Genomic DNA, 13,380 nt, shown 5'->3' on the forward strand with positions numbered 1-13,380 from the left:
TTTGTAAGATGCTCGCCTTTGGTTCTTTCAGAAGCTGTTCTATTTGTGAAATTAAGATTAAGATTTGTAAAATTCTCACACCTAACTGTGGATCTCAGAACAGATTTCTTAGCACTTCTGCCATGATCAGAGACAGACAAAGAGCTCCCCAGAAGAAGAAAAATCCGAACAAGAGTTCATTAATTACAAGTACTCTCAAAAGTAAAGTTGAACAAGGAATAAGGTCTGAGGACCTAATATGTATATAACATGATGACTGTAATTCGTAATACTGGATGTAAAGTAGAAAAAAACAAAAGTGAAGTCCAGCAGATCTGCCTCTCCCTGTGACTCATTCCATCCCTGCCCCAGCCCCCTTCCCAACAGCCGGGCCCCTAAACGAGACACAGTATTTACCTGTTGCATCTGGGGCTTTTTTTTTTTTTTTTTTTTTTGTCTTGAAAGGTGACACAACTGGCGAGCTACTTTGAGCCCTTGATCTTAGCTGCAGTGGGTGTCGCCTCCAAGATTCTGGACCATCAGCAGCAGATGACAGTGCTGGACCAGACCAAGACGCTCGCAGAGTCTGCCCTACAGATGTTGTACGCAGCCAAGGAAGGCGGAGGCAACCCCAAGGTACAGCTCAGGATGCTAGGGGCTCACTTAGGACACTGAGAAGCCAGCACACGTTCCTCTGTATCACGTCCCTCCAGAGAGGGCACCTCTGGTTTTTGGATGGTGGCATTTGATTTTCCATTTAAAGGTGGGAAATAATCTTCTCTTGGCCTTCCCGGGGATCTTTAAGAGGAAAACCAAGAAATGCACACAATTAAGGCTGATTTAGAAGTTTTTTTTTTTTTCCGTCACAGTGTGTGTAGGTAAGCATCCTTGGGAAAGAAACATGTATTGTGTGGTTATTACAGTAATAAAAACCACAATACCTGCCCAGCATCTGTTCAGTGTTGACACAAAGCAAACCTCTATTGTTTTCCACTAAGTGTCGTTTCTGTTCCTGGTACTTAAGTTCAAAGAGAAACATGGTCAAGGTCACCCATGGCATGTGTTGCTATTGCCTTAGGGACAGTAGTTTAATATGAAAATCTCCCTTGCCAGTTTACAGGTGGAACATTTCTTCAGCCTGATGTGTCACCCAGGTACTTTAAGTGGCCAAAGATGGTGACAACGTGTCCTTTTCTCTCGAGGTCAGAGAAATTGTCAGGGATTGTTTTACTTGTGAAACCAGCATGCACCTTAAGTTTCCTCAGGGTTCTGGAACCTGGAGAGGGGGCTGGAGGCTTCTCCCACCACTTGTACCTTCTAGGAGCTGCCTCCACACGATCATCTGATCTTAATGGGTCTTCACCTAAGCAGACTAACTTGAGAGAGCACTCCTGGAAAGATTTGTGTAGCATACTGATCTACAAGCTACAAGGATCCATTATATATATATATATATATATTTTTTTTTTTTTTAGTGTGTTTTGTTGTATGTCTAAGATCTTCAAATCAGTCACGTGGTATAGCAGAGAAGACTCTAGATTGAGTCAGATGGCAAAATAGTGATTTCAGAGCTAACAGCTATTGCGTGCCGACTCTGTGTCATTTATTACATCTTATACCCTCATCTTATGTAATCTTCATAGAAACTCTGTGACGTGGGAAGGTTCCCACTGCACATGTGCAGAAGCTGAGGCTGCCCTGCCGAGTTGTCCGAGATCACGGGCGAGGTGCACGTGGGGTCACGTGGAAACGCAGGCCAACTCAGCCCACAGCAAGGCCTGGGGGGGGTCACGGAAGGAGGCAGGGAAGAGAGAGCAGCATCTGCAAAGCACAGATAGGGTTATAAAAGGATTGTGATCTCTTTAGAAAATAGCACTCAGTCTGGTGTGTACGGAACGTGTGTAGGGACGATGGGACGGGAGGGGAGACTGGGCTGTATCGTGACAGGCCTCCTCCTGCACGCGAAGGAGCTGGGGCTTTCTAGTGAGCAGTGGAAAATGACGCAGCCCATCCGTAGTCTAGAAACGCCATTCTGGAAGCAACGTGAATAATGTCTTGGACTTGCATTCTCTGTGTTCAGTTTTTCATTCATGTATCTGGCAACTCATAAGAGATTAATTCTGGGGAGGCTAAAAATTTTGAGAGCCAGCCTTGGCCCTCAAGTTGTTCTGAGTTTTCTGGCAAAAAAATAAGTCTGGTTGCTGAAGTGGTGGGCAGAGCAAGAACAAGAACAGTCTTTGGCTGTGAGAAGTTAGTGATGGGTGCCCCAGAGTCGGGCCCCCGCCCCCTTTGCTCCCTCCCTAAACTGGAGCAGCTGGGACTCGCCTTCCAGACCCAGTTCTAGGTTATCTTTTCTCCAGGGCTGTTTACTGCCACATCTCTACGCCTAACCTGAGGGGGTTTCATTCTCAGCAGAAGAACTCGAATTAGTAGGTTTCTGGATGTTTAAGCGATTAGCACATCTGCTTGGACTGCAAGTTCAGAGCTCCTCGTGGAACTCTGTTGTATGCCAAGGAACCTCATGGTTGGGAGCATTTGTAGTCGGCACTGTAAGCTTTAGAATGACATCCTTTGCTTGGAAGTGCGGGCTGGAGAACAGCGTGGAGTAGTTCTCAGTGAAAGACCTGAAGCACCAGGTGATGAACTAAGACATGTGATGAGTGACAGCAATGCAGGAGTTTACTTGGATCCTGTCACTGGTAGCAGGTACCTGTGCTGTCTGCAGACTGACAGGCTTGTCACAGGGTGCCTGGGACACTACAAGTTGGCTTGAAGGCCCTTTCCTAAGAGGCCTAGTGCAGAGACTTAATCCCCTTGGGTGCTGTTCTTTGGGCAAATGTTTACTAGGTGTTACTTGCTACGTGTTAGGTGATGTATAATACGTATGTGTTAGATGTCATAGTCCTTGTCTGCATGTGGTCTAAATGTGGTTAAATGGTTTTCAGTGTCTTTTATTTGGTGAGAAATAGGATAAGCTTTGGGGGCCAACATATCTGGATTTCAAATCCCAGCTCTGCCTTTTGCTGGCAAATAACTTCATTTGTTTCCTCATCTAAACAACAAGGTTGGTAATGAATACCTCCGGAGTAGTTGTAGAGATTATATGAGATAATGTGCCTGACATAGTGGGTGTTCCAAAAAAAAAAAAAAAAATTAGAAAGTAACAGTCCCAGAGCCTGGTGTTAATGAATCACATGAGTACAAGACATTTGCTCTGTGACCTCACGCTCATCCCACTGAGCCCCCTTCTACACTCATTCTGTACCTCCAGAGCTTCCCCCGCCCCGCTCACCCCTCCCCCCACTCACCCCTCCCCCACTCAGTTCCCTCCTCCATCCTCCTTGAAGGGGCCCCTCCAGCGTCTGCCTGTAACACTCCAGCAAATATGCCACCTGTCCATTGTCGGGCAGTTCTAATTATTAGCTGGTTTTTCCCCTCTACTGAAGTTGAGATCTGCCCCCTGTAGCCTTCTCCCATTTTCCAAATTCCTGTGATGTCTATGCCTGCTTTACTGGGCTTTGTAGTTGAAGCACTATAGTAAAGAAACAAGGCTCCCTTGGAAGTAGACTTCAGACACGTTTCCAAAAAAGAACAGAGTCTGATTCCTCTCCTTTGCTGCTCTGTGAGGAGCAGTAACAAGGATCCCCTCCAGATTCTAAAATAATGACCTCATTGTTGAGCCTGCTGACTCCACTTGCCAGACTGCTCTTGGTTGGTTGAGGCTGCCTTAATTGAGAGCCTACTGTGTCTTTTGGGGTCTGAAACTAGTGTGCTCAGGCAGCCCATGTGTGGGATTTGGGCTCAGTGGTGTGATCCAGATGAGGTTTGCCATTGGAGTTAGAGGACACGGCTCTGGGTAAGGCTTGGAGTAATTGGAGGAGGCCTCACAGCCTCTGAGCTGACCCTTTAAGGATCTGTAAAAACTTAAACATGTGGAGTGAAGGAGAGCAGGCCTTCTAAAGAATTCCTCACCACGAGCAGATGGGAAGGTGATTAACTTCTGGGACAGCCAAGAGCCAGGATGTGTTTTTGTAGGTTTTGATGCTCTGGTGTGGAGAAAGCGTCCTTTACGTTTTCCAAGGAGTTTCAGAGAACTGTTTTGTGATTTACTTCTGCCACCCCCAGAAGTGGCTTCTGATACCTTCCTAAGGCTGCATGGGAGAGCAGATACTTGGCAGGCCGCTCTCACTTCTCCCCACAAATGTATACTTTGTTTAATAGGAATGTACAGAGTTGCTAACATTTTTGTGCCACCAATAGTCACCTCATTCTAAGTGAGATTTACAGAAATGCACACCTTACATTTTACCTTTTTTATAAATGAGAATATATTTGTGTGAGATGCTCTCTCTGGAGGGTTATGTACAGGAGATGTCACTTTTCAGGCTTCCATCAAAATAAAGCAATCTGCACGTTTAGTGTTTTACCTTCTGTGTGCCATGAAATCAGCCATTAACCTAAGTTACCAGTTCACTCCATCACATCCCTCAGAGAAAGAGCTTTGCATCCTGACACGGTTGCCTCAGGATAGCCATCCGTGATCACATATTTCACATCTCATCAGATGTTGTATTTGGAGGACTCTTCTTGATTCCTGTGGCTTTTTAATTCTGCAGGCTGAGCCAGTTCCCATGGCTCACGTAGCCTCTTCTTGGAATTCTTCTCTTTTATTTAATCACTCAAAAGAGTTATCATTTACCATCTCTCACTGGCTTCCTTACCTTCTCATCTACCAAAGTAAAGATGAATTTCTTGGGCCTTTTGGAAGGGTCTTCTCCCCCTGAGGTGGGTCAGGGCAGCCACAGCCATTGCATGGGTAGACCCGGCACCTGGGCAATGGGGTTCTGACACTACCTGGCATTAGGTCAGATTCCCCAGCTAAGACCACAGGCCCCTGCTAGACTGCCCTCGATTCAGACACCAGCCATGAACTCCAGGCTTCGTAGACCACACTCAGTCTGACCACCTGGCTACATTCAGGGGTTCTCACTGCCCCTTAGGTTCCGTAATTTGCTAGAACAACTCAGCTCAGGAAATTGCTCTACTTACAATTAAACTTTTATTATAAAAGGTACAACCAGCCAAAAGAAGAGACCCAGAGGGTGAGGCCTGGGAGGGTTCCAAACTTGCAATTTCCATGTCCTCAGGATGTGTCACCCTCCCAGCTCACTGCTGTGGATCACCCACCAGGGGTGCTCACTCCAGCTTCCTGTCCAGAGCTTTTATTGGGGTTTCGTTATGTAGGCTTGATTGACTGAGTTCAGTCATGTGACCAACGATTCCATCTCCAGCCCCCTCATCTCCCCAGAGGTCGGTGGTCAGGATGATGTTACGTTGCTCAAAGCCCCAACCCTCTAATCACACGGTTGGTCTTTCCAGCACGGCCAGCCCCCAACCTGAATCTACCTACCGGTCCCCATGAGACCTTGTTAGCATAAACTACTGTGTGGTCCGAGGGGCCCACCACGAGTAACAGACACTCGTGTGATCACTTGGGAAATGCCGAGGGGTTAAAGGCTCCCAGGAACCTGGGACAAAGATCGACCAAATGCCTTACTTTTCAACAATGGCTGAGGTTCCAGGGCCCGGGCTCATCTGGTAGCAAGCTACCAGGAGTTGGAAGACACGTACAAGCTAGGCCCTGGAGGGGCTCCAAGGAGCAAACTTGGGAACTGTGAACTAGCGACAAGTTCATGGGCAAGTGTGGAGCCTCCAATGGCTGACATTGGAGGTGTCAGGGTGCCTGAGCCTCTGAGAGAGCTGGGGCCAGGCTGATGCTGAGATACTAAGTGAGGGGGCGCCCAGCCAACATTAGGAGTAGTAGCTGGTCCTGAGGCCCCTTGCTTTTGCCACATGGTACCTGGTTGCTTTACCTCATTTAAAAGTACCCTGTTTGGGGCGGACAGGCTGAAACCTCCCCCTTGTAGATGGCACATTCCCTACATTAAGGTTTATTTGTTCGGTAGTCCTGGTAAATCTGACCTGATCTGGCTATAGCCTCATTTTCCTTTTGACCAGTGGCATAGGCTCAGCAGATGGCCAGCTGGTCAGCGGCAATTGTCTTCCACCAGGCCTTTTAGCTCTAAGTGCTTAAGTTCCCATTTTCAGATTGCAGCTGTCAGAGGGGTCCCTGCAGGGGATATCACCCAATTCCCACCTTCCAGGGGGCTGTGAGGATTTTAAGAGATGTACACAAGAGCGGTCAGCGCAGTGCCTGGCACAGAAGGGTCCCTCAGAAATGTTAGCAGCTGTCCTTGTATGGTGGCTGTTCTGTGGTTTGATGTTTATTGTTATTCCTGGTTCCCTATCTGTCACCTAGGATGAAGCATTGTCTGTAAAGTGCTCAAATGCCCAGCCCAAGATATAAGAACCTAGACGTTGACACTGGTATGAAAGTCCCACTGGGCCCTCAGGTTGGTTTTCATGCTAGCCCTTGGCATCTTGCCAGCACTCACAGGCATGCTGTCCGGTTTTCCTGGTCCAGTCAGAGGGGCTAGAGCATATCATCCCAGCCCCAGTGAGCCCAGCCGATGGCTCGGGGGCAGGGGGAGGGCCATCTGACTACCCCACGCCACTTCTCTGCCCTCAGCTCTGCCACCCATGCTCTCTTGAAGCCTAAAAACAGATGGCTCCATTTATTTCCAAGGTAAGTCTCTCCAGAGGAGAGGTTTGCACCAATGGCCTGTGAAGGTTATCCTTGTAAAAATACCTCCGAAAATAAAAAATGAGTCTCGCTCGGTACCTTAAACCCACCTTCCCGAGGGAAGCAGAGTTAAATTGCTTGCAGGGAGCACGCAGCCTGGTTGGAGAGACGGGGCTGGGGTTGGCTGAGAGAGAACGGAAGCGGGCAGGAGCTGTGGGCCAGGCACTGTACCAGTCCCCTTGACATACGGCGTTTCACTCATCTTCGCAATGCACCTTCCTTCTCGCCTCTGGACCTCGGTACGGGCTGTGCCCTCTGCCTGGAAATCTCTTTCTTTTTCCCCCTCCTCACCCTGCTAGAGTCTGACTTCTTCCTCCAGGGCCTAGAAACCTCTGAGAAGTCTTCTCTGATGCCAAGGCTGGGTTAGGAGCCCTTTTTAGGTGCTGTCCCACTTAGCTGTTGGTACAAACAAGCCATCCTAAAACTTAGTGACTTCAAACACCACCATTTTTGTATTCTCTTGGCAGATGTGCAGATCCACTGAACCCAGTGAGGCAGTCCTCACTCAGGGTCCCTCCTGCCATTGTAGCCAGATGGCAGCTGGGGGTTGAACAACCTGAGGCTCAGGCACTCCCAGGTCTGGTGCCTGAGTGGAAATCACCCAGACTTTTGGGGTCCAGAACACCCCTTTCTACTTCTGTGTGGTCTCTCCATGCAGGCTGCCTGGTACACAGCATCAAGATAGCCAGCCTTCTCGCACAGAGGCTTAGGACTTCAGAGGCACATGTCCTAAGAGAGAGCCAGGCAGAAGCTGTATCATTTTGCATTACCTAGCCTCAGAAATCAGACAGCATCCCTTGCCCCCCATTCTTTTCTTTGAGACCATTGCCTTCTGATGACTCTCTGATTCCAGAGTTGCTTCTCAGGGCTGTAAGAGTCCAGAGGAAAATTGATGAGGATGCAGTCATCCATGGAGGGCTTCTGGTAGGAGGTGGTATTGAGTCTGGCCCTTGAAAAGAGGGGAGGATGGAGGAGGCAAACAGAACCAGCCTCTGCAGGCAGAGTGTGAGAGGGAAGAGCTATGAGGAGGCCAGCCAGGGGGCAGCCAGAACTCTGTACCGGGGCGGGGGGCGGGGAGGGGGGGGGATTGTCTAGAGAGGAAGGCGCCTCCCCACCCCCTGGAGGGCCTAAGAAATAGAGAAGGTGGACACCGGCCTGATGGTGAAGAGTGAAAGGAATCTTTGTTCCTCAAGGCTGTCACTGTTACCTTCTAAAGTAACTTCAGTAGCAATGGTCAGTAGTTAACATTCGCATCCTGGCACAGTTGCCTCGAGCATAACCATCCATGATTACTATATTTCACATCTCGTCAGTTGTTGGTTTGGAAGGACTCTTCTTGATTCCCATGGCTTTTTAATTCTGCAGGCTGAGCCAGTTCCTATGGCTCACGTAGCCTCTTCTTGGAATTCTTCTCTTTTCTTTAATCATTCAAAAGAGTTATCATTTGCCATCCCTCACTGGCTTCCTTACCTTCTCATCTACCAAAGTAAAGATGCAATTCCTTGGGCCTTTTAGAGGGGTTTCTTCCTCGGAGGAGCATCAGGGCAGCCATGGCCACCGCACGGGGGCATCCGGTACCGGATGCAATGCCCTTCTGACACAAGATACCCCGCATTATTTCAGATTTCCCAGGTAAGGACACGGTCCCCTACTAGACTGCTCTTATTATAAACGATAAGATGCCTACAACCATATCATCTCATCAGAATTCCACTGCATAGCATTGTTATAATTATTCCCATTTTGCTTAGGAACCCACGCCCAGGACCACTTAGCTGCTTAGCAGTGGAGACAGAACTCGACCCCAGCTTTTTCTGACCCCAGGACCTTCCCTCTTTCCTCCTTCATCTTGCTACCACTCAAGGTGTTTTTTTAGGGAGCCTGGCACCACCATTCTTTCATCCTTTCATTCACTCACTTGCCAGGGCCTGCTCTGGGCTCCATACATGTTGTTAAAGCATCTCCGAGGACCGTCTAGGGGAACTCATGAGCACTCAGGCTTTGCCTGCAGAGTGTCTGTCCCTGCAGAACTTTCGTCATTTGTCCCCCAACCTCATGTGAATGTAATTTGTGACACAGTTCCAAAGCCCATGTAGCCTTCTGCAGATTTCTGCCTCCTGTATGTATCTCTATTTCCATAATCCAGTTGTATTTATAGAAAGGGAATTATAGTATATTGGGCAACTTTGAAGAGAAGCGCATTTGTTGTGAACACGTGTTTTTCTTTATATAGTTTTTTTTTTTCTATTAAATCCGTCAGCTTGTATATGAGGGAATCTGTGGCATTCTCTTTCTACCACCCTGAACGTAGTAACATAAAATTAGTCACGTCATAAAACGCTGGTTGAAATTGCAGGGTTTTTTTTCCTTTTGTTTGCAAAAAGAGATCTTTTTTCTTTTTGTCTTTCTGATCTTTATTTATTTTGCAAACAAATGTACAAACATAATAAAGGAAAGGAAAAAATAGAGAATACGTTTGTTGTGTTCCATAATGGGGATATAGTTTTTATATTCTGCTTTTTAAGGTTATGTGTAAAAGAAGTGAAGTGATTGTTAAGAGATTGAGCACCATTGTCTTCTGCTTATGGAAACATCTTACAGTTATCTTCTCCCCCGCGTCCCCCACCTCAGGCACAGCACACCCACGATGCCATCACGGAGGCCGCCCAGCTCATGAAGGAGGCCGTGGACGACATCATGGTGACGCTGAATGAAGCTGCCAGTGAAGTGGGGTTGGTGGGAGGCATGGTCGATGCCATCGCAGAAGCCATGAGCAAGGTGGGCCTGGGCCCCCAGATGCTCTCCTGCATTCCTTGGCCCCATTTCCTCCAAGGTTCCCCTCTAACTTGGTCCCAGGGGCTTTCCTCTAAGGAGCTGTCAGAGGAGCCCTCTAATCCAGGCTGACACCAGCAAGCCTCCTCTTTTCTTGAGGTGTCTGATTAATGTACAGATGTTTATCACATGTCCAGCATATTCTTCCTGCTTTATTATTCATTCATTACTTTTGTAAGCCGGTCGCACCCTTCCTTCCACATTTACACGGGGGAAAAAAGAGATGGAGAAGGCATCCTGGGTCCCCTCACTTATAAAATGGAAGTAATTATTTACCTCCCCTGTATACCTCGTAGGGTTGTCGTGGGGAACAAACTCCAAAATGAAATAATGAAGAGATTCCCAAGTGCTGGTCTTCAGAATGGCTCCTTTGGAATCCTTGGGAGCATTTTAGAATGCACATTCCTAGGCCCTACCCCCGCCCTGATCACTTGGAATCTCTATGGCGTGAAGCCTAGTAATTTAAAAATCTCCCCATGGTCTGGTATCTAGCCCAATGCAGGGACCACTGAAATGGTTAATTGTAAAAGCCCTCAGAGACCAGTTGTAGACAACAGACATAGATGACAGGGGTATCATTTCTCCTCCAGTGACCCATCAATTGAGTTGGGTCAGTAGGGAAGGATGACTGGACAGTATCTCCTGCTCTTTTGAAGGATCCCCAAGGAATCCTTCACTAATCATGTCAGTTTGATGCTCATTAGAATTAACAACTACTCGTCAACGTCTAATTGCCATCCTCTGATAGCATAGCTAAGAACTGTAGACTTCGTCTGTGTTTGGAAATGTCCATTGTCAGATTGTGAATACACTAATGTGGTTTTTCAGGATAATAAGTGGTCTTTAATTGCTAATTTAGAGAAGATTGGTTGGTTCGTATCTCCACGAAGAGGTGATAGCCGGAAGCTATAATTAGGATAATTCCCATTAAACATTATGCAAACATTATCAGACTGATAATGAATGTCCCAAGCTAGGCTGGGATGCCGGGGATCCCTTAGAGACCCCAGGCTTGCCTTGTCAAAGCACTCCAGTAATTTCTGCTGTGGGCTTCTCATGCTTCAAATCTGGACAGTTTGGCAGAACACAAGTAAATTGCCCTCTTCCTCAAGGCCCTTGGATAAGTCTCAGTGGGTTTGTTTGGTTTTCAGGACATCGGAACAGCAGAGTTTGAAATTAAGCCATGTATCTATCAAGGATATTAAATAATGGAGCTCAAGCTTTTTCAGTACAAATGAGAAATTCAAATGATAATCTCTTTCTTCTCAGGAGGTATTTTTCACAATCACTCTAATGATAGGGAAGAGTTCCATAAATCCCTGAAAGATGGAAGTCTTTTTTTGATAGCCTTTTAGCCTTGCATATTGCGATGAACCTTTAATAAGGAAAGTGGCTCTTGTACTGTCTGATTTCAGGGGTGAACATCTGCTCTCTCAGCCCAAGACATGCCTGATTCTTTTGGAAGGGCTGGGAAATAGGTCTGGTGTTACCTGATAGCAATAATTAGGAACCGCTAACAACATGAGCCCCAGAGGCCGGGAGCAAAGGGGTTTTTTCCCTCAGTTCTGCAAAGTAGATAATTGGAGTTTCATTGATACCCCTAAACTCCTATCTACCCTGACCTGACACCCTGGGTACTGCACGATGCCTCTTCCCCATTGTCTCCTTGCTAAGCCCACCCCGGCCTGCCCATCACTGGAGACTGTATTAAGTGATACCTCAGGTCCTTCGAGCCCTTAAGCAGCAACGCATTGTAAATATGTCATTTTCTATCTGAGTTTTGGGTATTTGGTTAAAATACTGATATACTCTTCGAATCATTGTCTAAAGTTCCAAAAGGCAGTGACTGGCAGAAAAACTTCAAGCGTACCCAAAGCTGATTCTAAGTTCGGTGCAATTCTTGCCACTTTTGGAGCTTCTGCTCTGGAGTGTCTCCTTGAAATTCTCTCTCTGTATCTAAGCACCAGAAGGTTTGGGAATTCGTAGGTTACCATGAACTAATCAGCTTTCTGGATAACCTTGCGCAAATCACTCAAGTTTTCTAAATCTTGTTTTCCCCATTCATTGAGGTTAGTCTCAATCTTCGGGATTTTATGACTAAGTCCCTTTTCTTTGTTTGCTTTTGTGTGTGTGTGTGTTGGGGGGGGGGGGTTGTTTTTTCTTTTTGGCCAAGGAAGGTAATTAAAGAAAGAAAGCGAAAACCCTGATATCTACATCAGTAGTATTTCATAAAATAAAGGACATGTTAACATCAAAAAAAAAAAGTAGGAAGGCTATAATCTCAGAATAAAGGAAAGTTCTTTCAACTAAGTAAATTTGAAATCCTTAAAAAAAAAAGTCACTACTTTGTTCTTACTTCTCCCATTGTCTTCACACTGGAAGGTTCATCATGGTGACCAGTGGCCACTGTGTTCTAAGCTGCCCTCTAGTCCAACATCCTGGCATGTTTGCAGTTACACCACATCTCATATGAAGGCTCCCAGCACATGGCCCGACCCTTACAAGATGCCCAGTTAATTTATACTGAGTGTATGAGTCCACAGCTTAATCCTCATTTGACCAGCGGGCCCCCAAAGTGTGATGGAGATACTTGGCAGTGTCTAACTCCCTGACAAAGAAACATAAAAAAATCTACCCTGGAGGCCGTATTGTTGGTTTGGTAGAGATTACATCCTGGCCTGTGCAACCACGTTACATACTAGGCTACAGTGATACATTCATTCAACTCGCATCGTAGCTTGGATCTACTCACGACAGGTAGCTCTCATTGACCACTCCACCAAATCTTTTCCTAATTGCCCTCTGGTCCGTAATGTCTTCCCAGAACTACAGACTATCTGGCAGAGAGCTGCCAGGGAGATCTTTTCAGATAGAGCATTGCCTACTGCAGATCCCACCATTTTCTTCATGATTGCAAGGTTCCTCATCAAACAGATCCAGCCTGATTCCCACCCCTTCAACAGCACCCTCGTGTTCACTGCACTCACTCTTCCTGTAGTCATTTCTGTTCACCTTGTCTCCTCACCTAGAATATCGTTCAGCAACCAGTGGTGACAGTCACAGCGATGGTGGTGGTGAGGATGGGTGGCCTTTTTCTTCATCATAATCATCATTGACATTGTCATCTTTATCACCATCATGATCTTCATTATCATGGTCATCCTCTCCTCTCCCTTCATGTAGATGAGGTATCGTCTCAGTTGATCTTTCCTACAACCTTCTGATTCTTGGACGTTTCCAGTGAAGGTCCTGAGAACCAGTTTGAGCCTCAAGCTGGGTATTTACTCACAAGTCCTGGGACCAGGTCTCGAATTCAAGTCTTCTGAGCCAATAAATCCCCAGCCCTTCAAGGGACTGTCCCACTTCTCCACCTTTTCTGCTCTACACTGATCTCACCCTTCTCTCAATTCCTGTGGTACTAGAGTCAGATGAACAAGTCATTCCTGATGTTTCCAATTCCTTCTCTTCCCCAGCTTAGGTCAGAAGTGAGTGTTCCAGGGTAGAGACATCCATGGGCTATACCATTCTTAGGGAAGCCCTTCATGATGGAGGTTCTGCGTCCTCCCCCAGCTCTTTGTCTGCCATTCTGACTTCCCTGCACGTTCTGGCTCACACCCATCTCCATGTGCTTGAGCGCTATTCCCTCTCCTTGGGACCCCTTCCCCACCTTTTGTGTGTGGCACACTCCTTATGTGGTAAGACTTGGCTGAAACATCATTCCTCTGGAGAGCCCTGCCACTCCCCTCAGACACACTGGGGGTCCTCTCCTTGCCTGTGTGCCCCCAGTACCTTATGTGCGCCTCTGATGAGGTCCTTATCACAGAAGTTGGGGGGTTCTGTTGACTCTGGACCCAAGAAACTCTGAA

At 47.0% G+C, this 13,380-nt stretch overlaps 1 protein-coding gene across 9 annotated transcripts in view; it reads left to right on the forward strand.

Moving 5' to 3' along the window:
• Nucleotides 1–13,380, forward strand: part of TLN2 (talin 2) — a 446,962-nt gene that overhangs the window by 371,987 nt on the left and 61,595 nt on the right. For all 9 annotated transcript variants that reach the window (XM_082383205.1, XM_082383207.1, XM_082383204.1 and 6 more), the window contains 2 exons: nucleotides 445–615; nucleotides 9,314–9,460. In XM_082383205.1, coding sequence (XP_082239331.1) covers nucleotides 445–615; nucleotides 9,314–9,460 — 318 coding nt within the window. The remainder of the gene's footprint in view (nucleotides 1–444; nucleotides 616–9,313; nucleotides 9,461–13,380) is intronic.

Source organism: Balaenoptera borealis, assembly GCF_965194805.1.
Source record: "Balaenoptera borealis genome assembly, chromosome: 3".
Lineage (NCBI taxonomy): Eukaryota > Metazoa > Chordata > Mammalia > Artiodactyla > Balaenopteridae > Balaenoptera > Balaenoptera borealis.